The 22,502-nt window shown below is 40.0% G+C and overlaps 1 protein-coding gene and 1 long non-coding RNA gene across 12 annotated transcripts in view; one reads left to right on the forward strand and one right to left on the reverse strand.

Moving 5' to 3' along the window:
* The window catches only part of LOC148327710 (uncharacterized), a 30,254-nt gene extending 29,630 nt beyond the window's left edge, over positions 1-624 (reverse strand). For 2 of the 4 annotated variants that reach the window (XR_015845755.1, XR_015845756.1), the window contains exons 1-2: positions 450-624; positions 236-333 (exon numbers count right to left, since the gene is read on the reverse strand). This is a non-coding gene — a long non-coding RNA (uncharacterized LOC148327710). Of the gene's footprint in view, positions 1-235 lie in introns of all 4 variants that reach the window. The other 2 variants (XR_015845757.1, XR_015845754.1) reach the window with 2 other exon arrangements.
* LOC148327712 (protein phosphatase 1 regulatory subunit 12B-like) lies at positions 264-11,217 on the forward strand. 8 transcript variants are annotated; one of them, XM_088308241.1, is made up of 8 exons: positions 264-343; positions 2,010-2,220; positions 6,274-6,290; positions 6,380-6,518; positions 6,805-6,906; positions 6,998-7,051; positions 7,482-7,532; positions 8,768-11,217. In XM_088308241.1, exons 2-8 carry the CDS (start codon positions 2,116-2,118, stop codon positions 8,852-8,854), a joined length of 555 nt encoding a protein of 184 aa, XP_088164367.1. In that variant the 5' UTR covers positions 264-343; positions 2,010-2,115; the 3' UTR covers positions 8,855-11,217. The 8 variants fall into 8 exon arrangements, with proteins under 8 accessions (XP_088164367.1, XP_088164365.1, XP_088164362.1 ...); XM_088308237.1 differs by lacking the exon at positions 264-343 and adding an exon at positions 640-924 and having other exon boundaries at positions 2,139-2,220; XM_088308242.1 differs by lacking the exon at positions 264-343 and adding an exon at positions 644-924 and having other exon boundaries at positions 2,080-2,220.
* The last annotated feature ends 11,285 nt before the right edge of the window (positions 11,218-22,502 follow it).

A 22,502-nucleotide genomic window follows, 5' to 3' on the forward strand; every position in this document is an offset into this window, starting at 1 on the left:
ATGACACATTGATTAATTTAATTATATTTAATTAATAAATGTAATTATTGACACATATTTCACTCTTTAATGGTGCATTTATTTATTTATCTGTGAGGAGAAGCGGGACAGATAATGGATGGATGGATGAATTATTTAATTCCATGTTTAATATAAAGGATGAATTGAGCAATTAATTAATTACAATTTATTTATTTCATTTTGGCACTCTCAGTCCTCCATATCCATCTACTACCTTAGCCGCTTATCTTCACAAGGGTCGCCGGGGGTGCTGGAGCCTATCCCAGCGATCTGCGTGAAAAGTTGGCGGGTTCCACCCGAACTGGTTGCCAGCTAATCACAGGTGAGCGTTACACGGGACAGAAATTCGTAACTTTTGTCATCCCTTATTATGACGAACATTGTGTTTAACTCGGTAGGTGATTTCTACCGCAGGTGGTGGAACTCACGTTAACGGTATAGCATCCTTGCTTTATAGATTTTATTTAAGATAAATCAGTCCTTCGGTGAGTCCATTGCAACAGTGAATAGCAGTCATCACTTCCTATTTTCCCCTCCTGCTTTCAAACCGGCCGCGTGTGTGTGGAGGTCACGACGACAACTGGTCCATCTAGAGCGGGGGGTGTGCAAACTCGGTCATCAAGGGCCAAAAACCACCTGCTGCATCGCACCTGATGCAAATGATCAGAATCGTTACCATCCTTCCTCAGATCTTGCTGATAAGATGATCATTTGAATAGAGGGTGCGTTGCAGCACGGAGAGATGGAAATCATGCAGGACAGCGGCCCCTGACGACGAATTCGGACACCCCTGATCTGTCCGCTGACATTTTGTTCACGGGAATGCAGCAAGATGAACGCTATTGTTCCATCGAAACACACACGCACGCGCCTTCACACCAAATTATTTTCTCATCGAATCTAGTAGGTCACCTATTTTGGTTTCAAAACGAAGCGGCATTCCGTGAAAGCATAATCTGTGCATTTTCTCGCTTGCTGTAATGTTGTTTGAACTTTTTTTTATGCTTAATTTAACCCAGGAGCCATAACTTGTCACTTGTATAGCGCTTTTCTACCAATGGTAATCAAAACGCTTCACACTATTACCTCACTTACCTACTGATGACATCAGGAGCAACTTGTGTGTACCCTTGTTCAAACAAGTGTAAATAAACCAAAAATACGTGCAATGTGTATTTAAAAGAGGAAAAAGATTGCTCCTTAATATTTTAGTATGCTTGTACTTCATAAAAACTTTCATTAATTACAATAATTAAAAATAGTGAAACTGTTTTTGTCACATTGTTGCATGAGATCGATTCGGGGCTTTCTGGTGTTCCCTTTTTGGCCACTTGGGGGCAGTATACGACAGGCGGCAGTACAGTATTGTTCATTCAGGGGTTATTATGACTCTACCTTGAGGTCGCTCAGAGGTGCAATATGACTGGCTGCTACAAGCAATCCAGGCTGGATGCAGCCAATCATTTTGCAGCTGGGCTTGTCCTACAATATAATTTTTTAATATCATTACTCGCCATGATAAGTACTCTCTAATAAATTGAATCATCACTTTTGAATAACATTCTTCAGATATATAGAGAATCAAACGTGCATATTAACATGAGGTCTACAAAGTACCCACATTTGAATTGTTGTTCGAGGTTACAAATTATTTAACAGAAATATATCTGCAACAGTACGCATATGTGTTTATATAGACACTGGAAAACACAAGCTCATTAAGTTCTTAAAAGGAGCTAATGGTACTGGGGCAATTGATGCATCTCGGGTTCCAATTCAAAATTTCAGTAATTAATAAAAACAATCGCAATAGTCTATTTTATTCCTATTGCGTGCTGAATAAAACCATTTGAGAGCTGTCAGATGCACACTGCACAGACACAGGCCCGCCCACTCAGCTATCCCACCACAGAAGCCCCCTCTGCTGCTCTTCAGTTTCAATATTTCCCCATCACTTGAGCATCTAATGGACCCCTTCACCACAAAAGGAGAAAGCCTGGTTGAATGAGGTGTTTGCCCTCATCCTCGTCTGGGTGTATTTTCATTGATGTGGAACAGCTGCATGCAGAGTAGAAGCTTTAGGAACCCAGAGATATGTCGTCCCAACTGTTTCACAGCAAAGATCATCCACGCGTCAGGAAGTTGCCTTCTGACTCTTCTTCTTCCTCTTCATCATCTTCGGCCAACGAGAGCCAGAGGGTGAGCTGTCATTTTTTTTTTTGTAATTCAATAAATGTATCACCTTTTCTGTGTATTAGGGCTGAGCGATTTTAGGAAAAAAATGTATTGCGATTTTTCTTACTGATATTGCGGTTTTAATTTAATTTGCGATTTTCTTCACAATTTACAGTGACCTTTACTCATATTAAAAAAAAAGCCATTGTACCATTCAAAATAATAAAAGCTATTACTCTAATAATGAGAGGACACTAATTTGGTTTTGTGAGGGGGGCAGTTCTTTCTAGTTTTTAAAAACTACTTGCCGTCAGGTATAATTTCATATTGGTGCGTAATTGCGTATTTGAAAATGCTTTTTTTTTTTAATCCCAAAACGTTTTACATTTCGTAGTAATGTTCTTTGTACATAAATGTCAGCTTATTTCAATAAAATCATTGTCCTTTAGCAAAGCTAAATTGATTAAAAAATATAATTTGCAACCCATTTCTGTGTATATCTCAAAACTCTGCACTCTGTAGTGAAAAATAGTGCAAATATTATTGATGAGATTATTATAATACTGATCATACGTTTAACATCAAACCTCTTTGTCATGATGACGTCATCCGTTTACGTGTTCCGGTCTAAGAGCGGCTGCTAAATTGCTAATGCAACCATCGTCTTATTGTCTACATACATATTAATTGAAATACAACATTTCTGTTCATAGCTGCTTGGCTCTCCAGCTCAACGTGGTTCTTGCCAGACTTCTGTTAAAAGTTGACTGTGAACTGTGAACTTATTATAGGTCTTTCATGACTCTGAATTTTAATTTAGCGATTAGCACGCTTAAGCGACTCCTCGTCCGCCTCCTTGTTTAAAACGCTACTTGTTAGTGGGTTAGTTTATTTGTCAGCACGGAGGAGATGATCTGTATCACGAAGATCGTAGCTACTTCTGTGCTCGGACTTGCATATGGTACAAATAAAGTCCGTACTGCTGCGTCGCAAGATAGCTTGCCACCTACCATCCAAGCAGCGAAAAAATACATTTCCTCCGGGACTACAGGCAACAACTGGCTTTGACTATCTTGAAATCGCATTGTTTGAGATTGCGATTTCGGTCCCAATCAATAAATCGTAGGTAATAAAAAAATATGTATACAAATATTTAAATATAATAGTTAATTCATTTATTGTCCACTAGCCGCATTTATTTATTTAATGTCAAATATGTGTTCTGCAGTATAAAAGTATCATGTTGTTGTTGTGGTTACGCTATCTTAAGCGTTTTGATATAGCTGCAGCTGTTGTGAAATGTGCTATATAAATAAAGTTGTTTTTTAATTGTATCGCTAGCATCGGGCCAAAACCTTGTATCTCCATTATAGTCACTTTTTTTAGGAGATCCCCAAAAATTGTAACTTTGTTCACCCATTTGCATTGCATTATTGAAGTGAGAATGCTCTTTTCAACACTAGAGATTGGTCAATAATATGTAAAAATAAAACCTACACATGTGGACTGACCAACAGTTTAGATTTTTGAAAAATTAGGAAATTCACCAAAATGCAACTAATTCAGTTTTGGACCGACACACTACATTTATTTGTATAAAAAAAAAATAAAAAAAAAAAGAAGAAGAATGTAATATGTTCATGTGATCATTACGAATAAATTAATTAAGTCATTTAAATAATTAAAAAAAAATAATTAAGAATTTCTTGGTCAAAACAACTGCAACATTAATATGTAAACAAATATTACAGGACTTGATAATGCAAATGATTGATTCAAAAGCAGAGCAGGTAATTTGGCCACCACTTTTGATTCTCACAATATTTGATGACGTCACACATTCGAGTGGTTCAAACACCAATTTTTTTTCAAATTTTTGCGACCAGAGAGAGAAAGTCAGAAAGTGAAAGAGGATGGGGAGACTGGGAAAGGCGGGATGAATGTGGCGAGAAGAGAAGCGCTCGGATCCGCTTGTGGGAACTCAGTCGCAGTATTTATGGATGTTTATCTCTCCCGCGCATCCTGCGGGGAAACTCACATTTTCCACTGGGGAATAACCGGTCAGGAGTCAAGTTGTCCCGATGGGACGTAGCGAGGACGGCTCACATCACGTAGGCTCTTCTCAATCAGTCTGTTTATACGTGATATCCCTTTAATTTAAACCAGAGGCTCCTCCGAGTGCATCTGCTGTCTGCTGAAGCTCCACAAGTCTAGTAAATGTCTGTGGGAAGATCTATGAGTGTTTACACACCCTGGTTCGTATCTTCACGAGCGGTCTTCTTTTGTTCATCCAAGTATCCATTTTCACATGAACCCGCTAAAGCAAAAGTGAGGCAGAGGCTACAGATTTTTCATCCAGTCATTCATTCTTTGTATACAACAAAATGTAAATAAATCTTTGATCATATTTAAAAGCTCGAGCGGGAGAGCACGTCTGCCTCCCGTTTCTAAGGTCCGGGGTTCAAATTTAACCTTGCACTGTGGAGTTTGCATGTTCCCTCCCTTATTTTGGATTTCATTTCAAATCAATAGTTCTCTCTATGAATTAGAGCTTTCTCGGGACTACTGTGGAACACAATGTGAGGTTCACAGTTCTGGTATTGCGTAACTGACGTCTTTGTAGTTTATGGTCCAGATGGCAGCAATTGATTTTAGGCTTTACTGTCGGCCACCTTGTGTTGGCTAGTTCAAAGTCGACAGGGTTCTTCACCTAGTGACATCAACCAACCAAGGTGAAGTCTAGTTTTTGTGCTTTCTGATAAAATACTAAGAACTTCTGTGAAAGTTTTCTTCCAAATGGCTCAAATGCTCATATATGGTTACATACATTGATCGCACCTTGACAGGCAGCAAACTTTATACTATCCAAATTTCAATTCCCCATTGAATTGATTAAACATTTCTCAGTTGCAGGATGGTTGTTAAGATTCCCCACTGTTCACTGTTTCGCTTATTTAATCTTGTGTCTTACTTTGCACTTTATTGCGTCTTTTATGGCAAAATGCCAATGCTAATTCGCAGCATTTAATACTGACATTTGATGGCCTTTGTAGGCAGGGCCTTTGGTATTGTACGTCATACGCTCACTCCAGAAAATACTTCAATCTTATTTCAGGGGGCTGTAGTAATAAATTCCAACTGGGAAGGCCACTGTTACAGCGATGGCCTTTTTTGGGTGTGTTTACTTTAAGTTTATTTCAGGGTTTGTTGATTCTAGGCTCGGTTCACTGAGCTCGGAATTTTCAGAGCTGTGCATGGAAGAAAAAAAACTGGCTCTAGTTGTGGTTAGTGCTCGTAGTGACGCAAATGCAAATGAGTTTATTTGATGAATGCTACAAGTACAGTAATAGTCTCTCTCCATCGCTCTCTTGCTCTGTCTTCTCTTTTTTTGTTATCATGCAATCATAATCAAAACATGTAAGCAAATTTATGCAATAGATAGACACGACTCATTAGTACAATAATGTGCTTTACATCGCTTGCATCATGTTATTTTCCCCTCCCGTCAAGTCACAGCGTGTCACCACTTCTGGAGACATGTGACACAATAATAGAGCGTCCAGAATTTAATTAAACATTAAAAATTAGAGCACTAAAGAAAAAAATATCCAGACAAAGATGGTGCAGCACCTTTGCCCTGTACACACCAGTTTTCTTTTCTACGTGCAGCATTATAAGACATGCAAACGTGTGAGAGTAAATTAAAACAAAACTACATTCAGGCAGAGATGTAAGGGTGCATGAAAACATTATCAAAACACGGCAAAATTACCCAAAAAATTATCGAGATGGCATACCCCCTTACCTCTGTAAACAATTCCAAATTTTGATTTTTGAAGGCATCTTGTTTAATCAATCAGACATATAATCAAAACATGTGACAAAGGCAACAAAAAATCTGCCAACAGACATGGCGCACCTTTTCTTCCTCAAACACAATATAAATAAATGTTAAAAAAAAAAAACTTACATGTAATTGACATAACACTTTTAATCTTGCGTATCACCCCTGATGTAAATCATGTTATGAAAAAAACAATACAAGCAAATGTTTAACGCATTTCTCCTCTATTTCAGCATGAGCGACTATCTAGGTAGGATTTCTTGGTTGTAACTCGCGCAAAAATCAAGTCAAACCTGCAAGCTCCGTTTGTCCTCATGGCAAGTCTCTCCTGTTTTTCAGATTGAACTCATCGGGCGTGTCAGACGCCTCCAACGACACAATGAAAAACCACGCCGAGTCGTACTTCTCGCGACGAGAGAACAGATTGTCGGCGAGAAAAAAAGCCGAAGAGGAGATGGCGCGTACTGATTACAAGAAGGCATGTGACGCTTATTTCATAGTTTGATTTTAAGCGACAGCTGGAGTATTCAACGTTGCGGAGAAGCGGTATTTTTGTTTCCCAATGTATCTGCTCCATGTACCACATGCACAGATCTTCAACACTAAGTGACAAGTTTTATTTTGGTGATGAGTAAAAATTCAATTAGATTTTTTAATATTTTTTTTGTGCTGTAATTTTTATTATGCTTTGCGCATTGCGATCGAATGATGTGAGAAACCTTCCATTAATATGAAAAAAAAAATCAATAATGTACATGTTGCAGATGTATGAAAAAGCACTGGCCACCAACCAGAGGCTCAAGTCTAGACTGGAAAGCAGTAAACAGGAATTGGTTGTGATCCAGGAGCAACTACAGAGAGCTCAGGTAATCGCTGCAATCGCTGTGTAATTCCTATGACACACTGTATTGTAAACTCTGCATTTAAATACCTCAATAAATATTTGTTTCCTTGCAGCAGAAGGAGAGAAAGAGTGAACTAGGTTCCAACATGCTTGAAACTGAGAAAAAGGTACCAGACGTTAAATAGAAGCTATAGAAACTGTGACGTCTTGGAATTGCTGTCTTTAATATAATCCTTCAGACGAACAAAGCACTTTACTCATTTTGCTAGCTTGTGGGTTTAATGTTAGCATAATGCGACAGAGACAATTAGCATATTGACACGCGTCAATTGTTCATCATCGATGGATGGAACCGAAAAAAGTCGGCCACTTTTCAAAATAAAATACTTTTCCGCCTCTAAATAATAAATAAACTGGAAGTACTGCAAGTTTTATTTTTCCTTCATCTTTGCGGCCCGCCTCGGTCTGGACCAAAGTGGCCCGCCCACTGTTGGTTGGGGACCACTGCACTAAAGTCTCAAAGTGTGACGTTCATTTCAACCACTGAGTGATTTGAAAGAATACGGTAGTTTTCAAGTGTATTTATTTTGTTCGTAGGACAGTCGGACTCTCAGGAAGAAGATATCTGACATGGAAGAACAAGTGAAGGTACAGTATGTGTCATAACATTACTTCGTCCAGCGTTTACAAAGTATGAACACTGACATAAGAATAATCTATTAAATAAAAAAAAAAAATAGCTGATCATTTTTGGACAAATGAAGGAATTCTCTAATCACACAGTGACACTCGGGAGTCACTGCCCTAGTTCTTGTCGTCAATCGTGTCGTCATTTGTCTGACACGGCTTGTCGCCATTGTGCTCCTCGTGGCTCTGTGACGCCAAAGCCCTCGGGCTTCCAGCGACGGTCATAAACGTTTGCCGAACAACAACTTCTGTGTTCTTCCGTAAATGAGACCTTGATTTAAATGCGGCAGCTCTGGTCAGAAAATAGGCCCGTAAAACAGAGCGCCACTGTAGCACTTTAAGGAATTATATTTCTTCATCAGTGCATTCTTCATTTTTTCCATAGAACATAAATAGGAACAATTAGAAGACGTTAAATATTTGAGGAAAGAAAATGGTCTGCCTCTAGTTGCATATGGGAACCGTCTCAGAATGGGCGCTTCACACACGCTTCTTAGAATTACAATTCTAACTGAGGCCCCCTATATTCCTGATTAACGTTGGAAACGAGTCTGATTATTTATTCTATTGGTGCACGTCTTAAAGGGGTATTCAGCATCAAAATTTTGTTTGCAAAAATTTGATCGATGCAGGCCCACAAGTCGAAACATGGCATTCTCGTTAATAGCGCATTTGTGGAACTGTGATGTCATTTTCAGTTGCCAGAAGTGACAAAATGGCTGTCCCCTGAAATGGCTAAAAACACTTGGAATTTGTTGCTTTACTCATAATCCACAAATGCGACATTAATCAGAATGCCGGGTTTTGACTAGTGAATGTGCATTGAACTTCTTTTTTTGGCTTGACTAACCCTTTAAATTGATAAAAATGAACAGGAAGAGCAGCGGAATCTATGCTGTGCTTGTCGTGCTTCAAAACCATCTTGTGTCAGTCAATACAAGTAAGGAGTACCTGGAGTATACATTATCTGTTTTTTTTTAATGCCCTACTATTGGGTGGCAATGCATATTTAAGTTTGCATCTGACTGGTCAAATTCAAATAAAAGCACACATTTCCGTATTTTTTCAATTCTAATGTGCAGCCCTATTTCCGTCCCCTCTACCTTTTTCAAATGAACTTTAGTATTTAATGTAACAAAGTCTTGCTCTTATTTCTTAATTTATTTATTTTATTTGCTTCATTCTTTCTTGCTCAGGCCAAAGCAGAACTTCACATGGAAAACCAAAGACTAAAGGACGAAAATGGAGCATTGATCCGCGTCATAACCAAATTATCAAAGTGATTTAAGTCGAGATGGACGGAGGAAGGATTACGTGATTTCTGCTACAGATTTTTGCCTCTGATTCTGATCTTTTTTTGTCAGATGGGTAAATCCCAATCCAGAACATAAACTCAAATGACATTCCAAGCCTTATCGCCTCGTTCATCACCATGGAAACTGTGACCTATGTAGTCACTATCCAATAAATATGACTGTGATGCTTTAGCATTTATGTTTGATGTCACAATTCCACTACCAATCTGTAATTTAAACCCAATAAAGCACATACAAGTCTCCTCCCAAATTATTGGAATGGCAAAGTCAATTCCTTTGTTTTTGTTTACTGAAGACATTTGGGTGAGCAAAAGTGCTGGAAATGTGACTGATGGGTGCGTAAACATTAGATAATGCTTGTTTTAGGATTTCACTTGTGAAAACTGCATTCGCTATTAAACAAATGTGAACACCAGAAAGCTGTTGATGGGAGAAAAGGAAACCATTTGGAAGCTGAGAGAAGATATATTGCACAAATATTGGGATTAGCCAATACAACAATTGAGAATGTCCTGAAAAAGAAAATACTGGTGTAATGAACATCAGACATTGGACAGGGTCGGCCAAGGGTATCAACAGCAGTTAATGGTATAAACTTTGTGAGAGCTGTGAGGCAGCACTCAGAGGCAATAGTCAGTGACATCATTGCAATCCCACAGGCCAAGGGCTGTCACCAATGATGGGCCAACGGGGGCCGGGCCCGCCCACTAAAATGCTTTGAGGCACAGATTTATAAAAAAAACTTTTTATTATCATTATTTTATCATAGTAGCTATTATTTGTTGAGTTGCTTATCACTAAGACATAAAAAATATAAAGAAACAGTGTTGTCATTTTGTTTAATTAATGGCTAGTCTTATCTGCAACAGCCAATCGGCAGCTCCTTTGAGGTCTGTCTGCTTATGATCCAAAACACAAAATTTCTTCTGTTAAGAATGGTGGAAGTAATGTCATGGCTTGGGCTTGCATGGCTGCTTCTGGAATGGGTTCACTCGTCTTTATTGATAATCTCACTCAAGATGTTCGCAGCCGAGCAGCAGAATGAAATCTAGTCTAGTCAACAAAACCATTTGCTCTGGCAATTTACCATAAAATGCATCCAAACTAGCCTGTGACCCATCGATTTCACTCTTCATTCCAAATGAAGTGTTACACCACTGACCGGACACAGTTAGGTGTAAGGTGTTTAAACTTTTATTGCTCCTAACAGAGGTGATACACACATTCCTTCACCATCGCTCCAGCGCGGCGATTTTCTTCTTCTCCTCTTTTTGTCTCTTCTTCTTCCGCACTTCGCCAACAGTCCTTTCCAACAAAACACTCAACACTGCCCCCCAACTGTACGGCACTATATCACATCCCAACATAAACCCAATAAGAGAGGTCATCAACTGATTGCAACATCATTCAAAGAAAATGTACTATTCCAGGTTGTTTGTTTATGGGGGTTTCTTATTTGAGTCTCCTCTTTAAGAGGTAAAACTCATCCTCTGCTGGGTTAAGGTCTCTTTTTTTGTGGTTCGCTTCACAGCAAATGCAGTTTTTACAAGTGAAAGATGAAGCCAAAAACAAGCACTATCTAATATTTAAGCAATCAATGGAAGAGGCAGCACCTGAGTAACAAGAAACACCCATCGGGCACATGTTTCAATCATTTTGTTCACGTTAAAAGTTGGTGGCTTCAAAAAAAAGATGCTGACTTGTTGAACGCATCTAGATGTAAGTAGAATAATCCCTCGTTTAGGGCAGTTAGTGAACCAGCAACCCTTGCGAAAGGTACAGTAGAGCTTTGACTTTTTTTATTTATTTTATTTTTTTATTTTGATTCATTTCTATTTTGGCGGCCATTCAATAACGTGGACGAGGCTGGCGAGATACAACAAGGGAAGATGCTGGGCCATTGCAGCCAATCAGCTCACGGGATCCGTAGGAACCAATCACGCGCATTGTATGAGTGCCCATGGGTATCAACTCCATCCACTTATCCATTATCGGAGCCGCTTCTCCTCAAGTGGGCAAGTGGGTCATGTGCGTGCTTGAACCTATCCCAGCTGTCTTTGGTAGGCGGGGTACATCCTGGACTGGTCGCCAGCCAATCGCAAGGCACTCGTAGGTGTAGAACCATTGGTGCTCACAATCACACCTGGAGCCCATTTAGCGTGTCCCATCTGTTGAATTTGTGGCGTGAGCCGTTCTTTATTGAAGTGCGCAACAGCCAGCAACATAACAGCAGCGCAGAGAAACCGGAAGTAAACAGAGTCTTCTTCGCGATACACAAAGTCACAGCATTAAGCAACAGCACCACCCATTGACAAATTACCGTACTACAACACTCCCACTTAATTTTACAATGGTATCTCAAGGTTTTAAACAATTTTACAGAGCTGTGCTCCCTTTTTCAAAAAATGTCAAGACAGGCAAACCAAAAGCACATTTCTCTTTTACAGTGAACTTCAGGAACTCTTTTTCACATTTCTTCAGGAACTCTTTTTTCACGTTTCACACATTTTAACCAATTCAACTGTCAGACACCAACATATATTTAGACTGGAAATAGTCCAATTTCCCTTCTAAGATTTTCAAATCTTTGTTTCGTAAGTGGCTTGGTCAATATATCCGCTTTCATGTCATTTGTTGGACAATATTTGATCTCAATTTGTCCATTCTGTACACATTCACGGATGTAGTGGTATCGAATGTCAATGTGTTTAGTTCTGGAGTGGTCCACAGGATTCTTTGCAATTGCGATTGCTCCTTGGTTGTCCTCCAAAATGCTTATGGACATATCCTTCATCCCAAGATCACTCAGTAATCGTCTCAACCAAACACCTTCTTGTGCAGCTTGACTCAGTGCGACATATTCAGCTTCAGCTGTTGAAAGTGCAACTGTCGCCTGTTTCTTGCTAAGCCAGCTCACGGCTCCTCCACTTACTAGGAATATATTGCCTGTTGTTGAGCGGCGGTCATCTTGATCACCAGCCCAATCAGCATCAGAGAATCCAATCAAAGTATCTTTGTTTGACTGCTCATACTTGAGAGAAAGGTTTGCTGTCCCTTTCAAGTATCGGAATATCCTCTTCACAGCAGTCAGATGTGCAGCGTCTGGATTTGCGTTGAACTTTGACACAGTGCTCACTGCATGAGCTATGTCTGGTCGTGTGGCCATTGCAGCATACAGCAAACTTCCTACCATTGATTGATAGATTTGTTGATTTACTGGCTTACTGACACCATCGCTTTTCCTTAATTTGACATTGGCATCAGCAGGAGTTGCTACAGGGTTTGCATTGTCCATTCCATATCTCTTGAGTATAGCCTCTATATAACGTTTCTGACTAAGAAAGACACAGTTCTTATCTTTGTCTTGGACCACAGAGATGCCCAGTATGTAGGACAACTCACCCATGTCTTTCATCTTGTAGCGCTCACCGAGGGTCGTTTTCAGCAGGTTCATGTTCTCCTTTGACTGTGTTATCAGAATGAGATCATCCACATACACAGCAAGTATCTCAAGCTCTTCTCTTGATCTAACAAACACACATGAATCAGCTGTACTCTGTTTAAATCCTATTTCCGTCATGAACTCGGTGAAGGCTTTGCTCCAGCAGCGAGGTGACTGCTTCAGTCCATAAATTGATTTTTTCAACTTACATACCAAGTGTTCTTGCCCAGGTTTGACGTATCCCTCTGGTTGCTCCATGTAGATTTCTTCTTCTAAGTGTCCATTGAGGAATGCAGTTACAACGTCCATCTGGTGTACATGTAAATTGTTTTGGATAGCAAAGGACAGTAACGTACGAATTGAGTTGAATCGTACCACAGGTGAAAAGGTTTCATAATAGTCAGTACCAAACAACTGTGAGTAACCTTTGGCGACAAGTCGACACTTGTATCGCTCCAGTTGTCCATCACTACGATACTTGACTTTGAAAACCCATCTTGATCCGACTGCCTTTCTTTCCTTTGGTAAATCCACCAGGTCCCACGTTTCATTTTCCAACAGCGACTCATATTCCAAATCAGCTGCCTCCTGCCATTCCTTTGCATTTGGACTCATCATTGCTTCTTTCATCGTGACTGGTTCCGTCACACAGCATATTTTGGCATGATGATCAACAATAACTGTATCAGCAAACTCATCATATCCATATCTCTTTGGAGCTTTTTTCAGTCGGTCACTTGTTCTAACAGGTGTATCAAAAATGACCTCTTGTGTTTCACTCTCATCTTCTTCCATGCTGATTTCAGTCTCTGAGCAGGTTACTTCCACTTGTTCTTTCCAATCAAAGTTGGATTCGTTGAAGATGACATCACGACGAATCAGAATCCTTTTTCGTTCTTCATCATACATACGGTAGCCCTTTGCATTGTTTGCATATCCCACAAAACGAAGTTTTACAGCTTTTTTGTCCAGTTTGCGTCTATCTTCGTCAGGAATATGTGCATAAGCAATACAGCCAAAAACCCTTATGTGTCTCATGTCAGGTTTTTTTCCATACCATCTCTTGTAGGGTGTTTCTTGCTTCAAGACAGATGTGGGCAGCCTGTTCTGAATGTAAGCTGCCGTGGCTACAGCCTCTGCCCAGTACATCTTTGGTAACTTTGCATGAGATAGCATGCTTCTAGCAGCTTCAACTAGTGTCCTATTTTTTCTTTCTGCAACACCGTTTTGCTGCGGTGAGTGAGGAACAGTCATTTCATGATGGATGCCTTGATCCTTCAAATATTCTTGAAACTCCTTTGATGTGTACTCACCACCATTGTCAGTTCTCAGTCTTGTGATATTTTGCCCACATTCATTCGAGAATATTTTCTCAAATTCCTTAAATTTGTAAAGAACTTCATTCTTCTGTTTCATGAAGTATACCTTGCAGCATCTCGAGTAGTCATCAATGAATGTCACAAAATATTTTGCTCCACCAATAGATTCAGTCTGCATGGGACCACAGACATCACTATGAATGAGCTGCATTCTGCGTTTGGACCGTATTCCTCCAATCGACTTGTATGGCCGTTTGGACAGTTTGCCTTCCACACATCCTTCACAGAATGGAATCTCTGTTTCTGCAGAAAAGTCCACCCCTTTTACTAGATCCTTCAGTTCCTTCAGCTTGGTGGTGTGTCCCAGGCGCTGGTGCCACAGACTAGCTGCGAGTGATGCACCGTGACAGGCGGGTGAATTTCCTTCAACATCCAGCTGATAAAGTCCATCAGCTCTTTGAGTTCCTATTCCATGGAGGATTCCATTTTTTCCACGAATGTAGCAGTGAAATTTCCTGAACTGTACTGTATTTCCCTTTTTGGTAGCAGCTCCCACTGAGAAAAGATTTCCAGATAGCTTAGGAACATACAGAACATCATACATTGTAATCCGTTTTGAATCCCTGTGTTTGAAAGTCATTTCCAAACAGACATTTCCTATTCCAAGGGCATCAACCACCCTGCCGTCACCTAGTTTTACAGTCTGTGCCTTTAAGAACTGGTGGTATTCTTGAAGTATATCTTTATGACATGTCATGTGCTTTGATGCTCCTGAATCAATCAACCATTCACCTTGTTGCGATTTGTCAGTTGAATGTACTTCTTTTGTGACAAAAGCACCTTCTGTTGCATCTTCTTCATCTTCACACATCATGCTTTTAGCCTTGTGAGTTTTCTGCTTATCTTTGCGTTTCCAGCTTGGACAATCACGCTTGATATGACCTTCTTTCCCACATTTGTAACACCTCCACTTGCTCCGTCCTTCTGCTCCCACTGCATTCGCGCTATCCTGCACAGTTGCTTGAAATTGTGTGGACATGGCTGATGCACCACCTGTTACAGCACTAGCATTAACTCGTTTTTGCTCCTCATTTATCAATGCTTGCTGAACAAACTGCAGTGTCAGATTGTCAATCTTTGTTTCTAGTGCAGTGACAATTGTGGCATAACTTGGTGGCAAGCTTCCCAAAAGTGTTACAATTTGGTCTTCCTCTTCAATTACAGCTCCTATTGCTGATAGCTGATCAGTAAGCTCCTTCATTTGTTTTAAATGCTGAGTCAAACGTTCTCCTTCCTTCATTTCACATCGGAAATATGTTTTCTTCAAAAACAGTTTATTTGCCAAGGTATCTCTCTCAAAATGGCCTTTCAGCGTAGTCCACGCCTCTTTGGGATTCTGACAACTTGTTATCAAATACAACTGGGTTGTACTCACATTCAGTACTATCATGGAGAATGCCTTCTCACTCCGTTTAGTGAATTCAGCCTGTTCGTGGGCGTTAGCATCGGCGGCTAGCGTGTCTGTCTCTGTTAGCATGCCCCACAGTCCTTTAGCCTTTAGCAAGTGCTCCATCTGAAACTTCCACGTTGCCCAATTCTCCGGTCCGCTCAGCTTGTCAATAAACAGCTTCTCATCCATCGTGAAATCCCACGGTACTGTTTATCTCTTACAAATAATTCGAGTAAGCAGCCTTTTTAGCGCCGTTCTGGGCCCATAACCTGTTGAATTTGTGGCGTGAGCCGTTCTTTATTGAAGTGCGCAACAGCCAGCAACATAACAGCAGCGCAGAGAAACCGGAAGTAAACAGAGTCTTCTTCGCGATACACAAAGTCACAGCATTAAGCAACAGCACCACCCATTGACAAATTACCGTACTACAACACCATCAACCTACCATGTATATTTTGTGAAGTGTGAGGCCATCCTCCTAACCAATAAACTCATCTATTCGAAACAACGCGTCTTTTCGCAATCTGGCTGCCGAAATGTTTTTTTTTTCTTTCATTTTTATTATTTGATGAATACTTTCTGAGAACCCGCGATGCGCTGAGGCTGCGAAACTCGAGCTACAGTGTGGCAATGGATGACTGTACAATCAAATAAAAGCAAGACTTCTGAACCTCTGTCTCATTGTCATTGTCAGAACTTCAACACAAATGCATTTAATATGAAGTACAGCAGAAACAAAGGAACTGACCTTGCAATTCCAATACTTTAGGAAGGAACGGCACAAGTGGTGAAAAATTGGCATTGTTTCTCACACCCAGCAGAAGGAGACTTACTGAACTGTATGCTCTATGTAGTTAATTTTAGTATTGTCCATTGATTGTTGCATGATTATTTCTGTAAAGTCCAACGTGATTGCAGCTCTTGCCTCATGTGTAGCATGATATCATGATGCCACCTAGTGACCAAATATGGAAACGCATCTTTCATTCCATACTTCAGCTATACTACACCATTTAAATTACAGCATTGCTTATGTTTATTTACTTGATTCTTTGAAAAATAAAAAGTATAAAAACATCCACTGCCCTGGGTAATTGTTTAATTAAGTCAATAAATTCTACTGTCATCATAAAATAAAAAAATGCAAGTCAACTGCTTCACAATATTTCAACCCCAACAACTTCCCCTAAGCACACACACACTCACACATAAGCAACCATGGTTGCAAATATCCACGAGGCAAAATATACCACTGACCAAAAGACCTGAGGATGCAGGTGAGATAACACCAACACTTGGAGCTGTCTGCAGCAGAACCAGAAGGCAGGCTAAACAGCATTCAGTCCCCAGAACATCACATCTTTAATAACTATGCAGAAAATGGTTGAAGTGACATTTCAACACCATTAATTGTAAAACGCTGGAAATCAGAACTAAATTAAAGTATCTACTTACACCATGAAGATTATTGGAAGACATGCACACAATGGAGAGTAATTGCTAAGTTTCATTTCATTTTCACACTAGTCATTATGAGTTAGCTGCATGCTAGTCTGTTAGCGCCTCCTTGGATGGTTAATGTGTTTTTTGTATGTTTTTATGCAGTCGGTTCCCCCTTTTTATGCTCTAAAGTTAGACCAAGTAAATCACATATGGAGTTTAGATGCTCACTGAGATTATTATCGATCTCATGAAATTCACTTCGGTTTATTTTACTTTGTTACTTTAGAAGCCCCCCCCCTTTTTTTTTTTAAATTATGGGACACTATGGGACAAAATAGGACTTTGTTGATCAACAGGGAGTAAGAATCAGACATAATGTGATTGATTAAAGCAGGGGAGCCCAAGTCCGATCACCGAGAGCCCCTTTCGAGCCTGTTTCAGGTGTATCCCTATTCCGACTCACCTGATTCAAATCATCAGCTCATTAGCAAGGTTTGCATTAGCCTGATAACAATCCTGATGATTTAAATCCGGTGATGCGGTAGCGATGCATCTAAAATAGGCTGGGTGGTAAAATGCAGTTTTTACAGATGAAAGCCAAAGCCAAAAACAAGCACTTTCGAATGTTTAAGCAATCAATCTAAAAGACAACACCTGAGTAACTAGAAACACCTATCAGGCACATGTTCCAGTATTTTTGCTGCTCTGTAGTGCAAAACAGTGCAAATATTATTGATGAGTTGATAAATATTTAATATACGTTTGACATCAAACCTATTCATCATGATGATGTCAGCCTTTTCCGTGTTCCGATCTCAGAGCATCTTCTAAATTGCTAACGTATTCATCGTCTTATTTTATGTCTACATACGTATTGATTGAAATACATTTCTGTTCATAGCGTTTTTTTTGTTGTTGTTTTTTTCAAATCAGTACGGCGTTAGTGTGACCTGCTTTGTGAGCATGGGGCAAAAGAGCTGTAAAAAAATGCAGCTTTGACGATCTTGAAATTGCGGTGCCTAAGATTTTGCTCCTAAACGCTAAATGATTTCAGCCATACACACAATAGGACATTGTGGGCAACAAAATTGGATCAAATTGGGTACAATGCCACAGAGAGATTTGTTAAAGTCTTGCATAACTTCAGGTGCATATTTTACATTTTGAGGCTATCATCGGGTATCTTCGGGCAGTAGGCAGGGGACACCCTGAACTGGTTACCAGCCAATCGCAGGGCACACATAGACAAATTACTATCCTCGCTCACACTCACAACTAGTGGATATTTAGAGTGTTCAATCAACCTAACATGGAGGTCTTTGGAATGTGGGAGGACCCTGAGAAATCCCACACAGACATGGGGAGAACATGCAAACTCCACACAGGAAGGCCGGAGCTGGAATCGAACTCTGTATACAATAAGACAAAATACAACATTATAGGACATAATGGGGGGCATTAATGACACAATAGGGCAATAGATTGTATGGCAGCATTGAGATCAAACATCAAATCTGTGCACATTTTCTTCAGCTGCTTTATTATAAAAAAAAAAGACACAAGGACACAAAACAGAACATAAGATAATAACATCAGTGCTTCAAAACATGCTAGTATTTACATCATCTTGTACATACATACATGCTGTAGCCTATTAACAAATGAGTTTGATGGATGCAAATCAGGGTCAATTTAGGCAACTAAACGGTCGACACAAATAGCGAAAGGCAACGCTTTTAGGTTTTTGCTTTAGTTTTCGAGTGAACCCCTAACGCAATATCTAGTCTTGTTTCTGTTTCTGTCTGTGTTTTGAGCGCTTTCACCTTTGATGAGGAGAGCGTTTCCGTGACGATGTAACGCTGCAAGGCAAACCATTTATTTATTTTTTTAGGCAGAAGCAAAATACCCTAGACACATCTCAAATCCTTTGAACTTGGAAAGCAAATAAATTTCGAACTACTAAGAATTAAATCAATGACAGCGAAAATAAAATAGTTTGTTTTGAACTTGCAACTGATCCTGACTACCTCAATTTACATACACAGTAGAATTTAGATGTGTTATTTAAGTCTTGTAAATGTTGATAATGCAATTTCAAAATGGTTGCTAACTGTCCCAAAACATTAAGTGTAGTGTGACGAATCAATGTAAAGCTCATCTCTTAATGTTTATGCGTCTATGTATGGCATAAACCCAAAGAACGAGACATAACAGCGTTGTAACAATAGCATCTGAGAAAGCTTATGTGGTCTTTGAAGCCACGGAAATATTTTTGAAATAAGATGATCTAGTGGTGGTTGGGGCTTTCCTGGTAGTTCCCACCAATACTCTACATCATAATGAGTTTGTGTTGCGTTGAGAGAGAGAGAGAGAGACGCTGTCCCAGAATTTGGACACATTTAATTGGATTTCCACTGCAGGTCCAAGTGCCTTATTCCAACTTCATGCCTATACATGATTATTATGTTATTCGACGTTTGTTACTCCTCAAGTGTCAACGAGGAAGTTAACAATACAGTGGTACCTCGACTGACACTAAAATTAAATTCGAGTTGCAAGTGTTAAGTCATGGTAACTTCACAACAAGGAACAAATTAAAAAAAAGAGGTGAAATGCTTGCTTCCAGCTGTTTATTGCCACACCAGGTTGAGGTTTACGAGAAAAGTAAACATATAACAAATAGACTTACATGTTGTGTCTTTAACCAAAACGTATAACCTTGTCTTAAGTCTTGGCTCACTGTCATCGTTCTGACCATAATCAAAATTATAGCAGCCGTAACATTAGCTCCTCAACCATCGTTGCGCTCTCTGAGCTACTCCCTTTAGCAACTGCTTCGTTTCCTAATTATATTGGTACGATTGATGATCTCACAAACAACTTTAATGTCGCTTTGTTAAATGCGCTTGACTCCGTCGCGCCTTTAAAAACTAAAACTCGTCCAAAGAGGCTTACTCCGTGGTTTACAGAGGAAACGCGCGTACTGAAACGATCTTGTAGGAAGCTTGAGCGCAAATGGCGTGCGACCAAACTTGAGGTCTTCCGTCAGGCATGGTGCGATAGTTTACTAATATACAAAGAAGCGCTTAATTTAGCCAAAACTAATTATTATTCTAGATTAATTGTCTTACATAAAAACAATCCTAAATATTTATTTGATACCGTAGCAATGCTAACGCAACAGCGACCAACCTCGGATAGCTCTTCCTATTCAGCTCACGATTTTATGCAATTTTTTACTCAGAAGATAGAATGTATTCGTGATGAGATTAAAGACACTGTTCTTAAAATTCCGTCGAATTCCGCGATAAATTGTGTTAATAGGGACATTAGGGCTGATAACTGTCCGATAACCTTATGTCAATTTAAAAAAATATCTCTTGAGAGCCTAACAAAATTGGTTAGTGCGGCAAAACCGACAACTTGTGTGCTCGATCCGCTTCCTGGCAAACTAATTAAAGAACTGTTTACGACCCTAGGACCGTCTGTTTTAAATATAATTAATCTATCACTTACCACGGGTGTAGTACCAGCAGCTTTTAGGACCGCCGTTATCCGACCGTTACTTAAGCAACCAAACCTTGACCCAGAGAGTCTCATCAACTATAGGCCGGTTTCAAATCTTCCGTTTATTGCAAAAATTCTTGAAAAAGTCGTAGCGCAACAACTTAATGAATATATGACTGTTAATAATCAATTTGAACCTTTCCAATCGGGTTTTAGAGCCGACCACTCTACTGAGACGGCCCTTGCAAAAGTTACTAATGATCTTCTCATAGCTATGGACGCCGACACCTCATCAATATTACTCTTACTCGATCTTAGTGCCGCTTTTGATACCGTTGATCATAACATATTATTAAAACGCCTTGAAACGTGTGTTGGCATTTCAGGTTCAGCGCTTTCTTGGTTTAATTCGTATCTGTCGGAGAGGACGCACCGTGTAATTCATGGCAATACGACTTCGGATCTTTGTAAGATCATATGTGGAGTTCCGCAGGGATCGGTACTTGGACCTCTATTGTTTAGCATCTATATGCTACCGCTTGGTGATATTATACGGAAATATAACATTAGTTTTCACTGTTACGCTGATGATACGCAATTATACATGCCGTTGGATATAACGAATCCCCGCGACTGCTATAAATTAGAGGCGTGCCTTGCCGAAATTAAACAATGGATGTCTTTCAATTTTTTGCGTCTTAACTCAGATAAAACCGAGATGCTCATCATTGGACCAGCGCGTCATCGGTACCTTTTCAAAGACACCACTCTGAATATCGATAAATGTAATATTATCCAAAAGGATTCAACAAAAAATCTCGGTGTTATATTTGACGCAACTATGTCTTTTCAAATGCACATTAAAAATATTACTCGAACTGCGTTTTTTCATCTGCGTAACATTGCTAAAATTCGCCCAATTCTATCAACGTGTGACGCGGAAATCTTAATCCATGCGTTTGTTACATCTCGCCTCGACTATTGTAACGCTTTGCTCTCGGGTCTCCCCATGTCGAGTATTAAAAGTCTGCAGTTAGTTCAAAATGCAGCAGCTAGACTCTTAACTAAGACGAGAAAGTTTGATCATATTACCCCGATATTAGCCAATTTGCATTGGCTTCCGGTCCACTTGAGATGTGATTTTAAAGTTCTGCTACTTACTTTTAAAATATTGCACGGCTTAGCACCTTCTTATCTCGTTGACCTCGTGGTACCATATGTTCCGTCCCGAAACCTTCGCTCACAAAATGCTGGTCTTTTAGTGATCCCGCGAGCCAAAAAGAAGTCCGCAGGTTCTAGAGCGTTCTCTATTCGGGCACCAATGCTTTGGAATGCACTTCCCTCAGATATTAGAGGCGCCACCTCAGTAGAAATGTTCAAAACACTATTAAAGACGCATTTATACTCTTGTGCATTTAGCTGAAATATTTGTTGGCCTGTTTACTGCCGCTTTTTTTTTCTTTTGTTTTCTTTTCTGCCCCCTTTTCCCCCGGCTGGGGGATTAGGTGACGGTGACCCACTAGGAAGTTTAAGGCATTGACCAACTGGGCATGCACCTGTTCCAGTGATGTCGTCTTCCTGCAGCGCGACATTTGATCAATTTATTTATATACTTTAGCATCTAATTTAATTATTTGTTGGCCTGTTTACTGCCGCTTCTTCTCTTTTCTGCCCCCTCCTTCCCCTGCTTGGGAATTAGGTGATGGGGACATGCTTTGAAGATTACGGCACTGACGAACCGGGAAGGGACCTGCTCTGCCGAAGTCGTCTTCATGCAGCGCCTTTTCTGATTTCCTTATATTTCAGCACTTCATTGAACTACTTGTTGGCCTGTTTGCTATTTCTGTTCTTTCTTTTCTGTTCCCAATTCCCCGAATTAGGTGATGGCGATTCACTTGGAAGTGGCTGTACTGAATTTACACCAACTGACCGGTACAAGATCGAAGGCTCATCTTCGGATATGCTGCCATGGATATTACGGCCCTGGATGAGGACCCACTCCACTGAAGTCATCTTCCTGCAGCACTTCATTCAATTGACTCTTATATTATCTCATCTATTATTGCATAGCATCATTGTATGTGCCAAATGTTGCCCAGTTGGCATCCATTGCAGCCTGGTCATCCTGGAAGGGGGATTCCCCCATCTGTGGTCCCTTCTCAAGGTTTCTCACTTTTCCCCTAATGAGGTTTTGTGAGTTTTTCCTTGCCCTCCTGGGGGTTAAGATCGGGGATGTCGATTGTGGCTATGTAAAGCCCTTTGAGACTGTCTGTGATTAAGGGCTATACAAATAAAATTGACTTGACTTGACTTGACTTACAAAAGTCCGCTAGTTCATAGCTAACACAGAATGAAAAATGCCTTCGACAGGATAATGAAGCCAGCATCAATAATGTAGTATTGAGACTTTTAACAATTAATATTTTAACACAAAACATGCAGACAGAACAGTAC

The sequence above is a fragment of the Idiotropiscis lumnitzeri genome, chromosome 11 (genome assembly GCF_059441095.1).
Source record: "Idiotropiscis lumnitzeri isolate Australia: NSW breed Sydney's pygmy pipehorse chromosome 11, RoL_Ilum_1.0, whole genome shotgun sequence".
Taxonomy (NCBI): Eukaryota; Metazoa; Chordata; class Actinopteri; order Syngnathiformes; family Syngnathidae; genus Idiotropiscis; species Idiotropiscis lumnitzeri.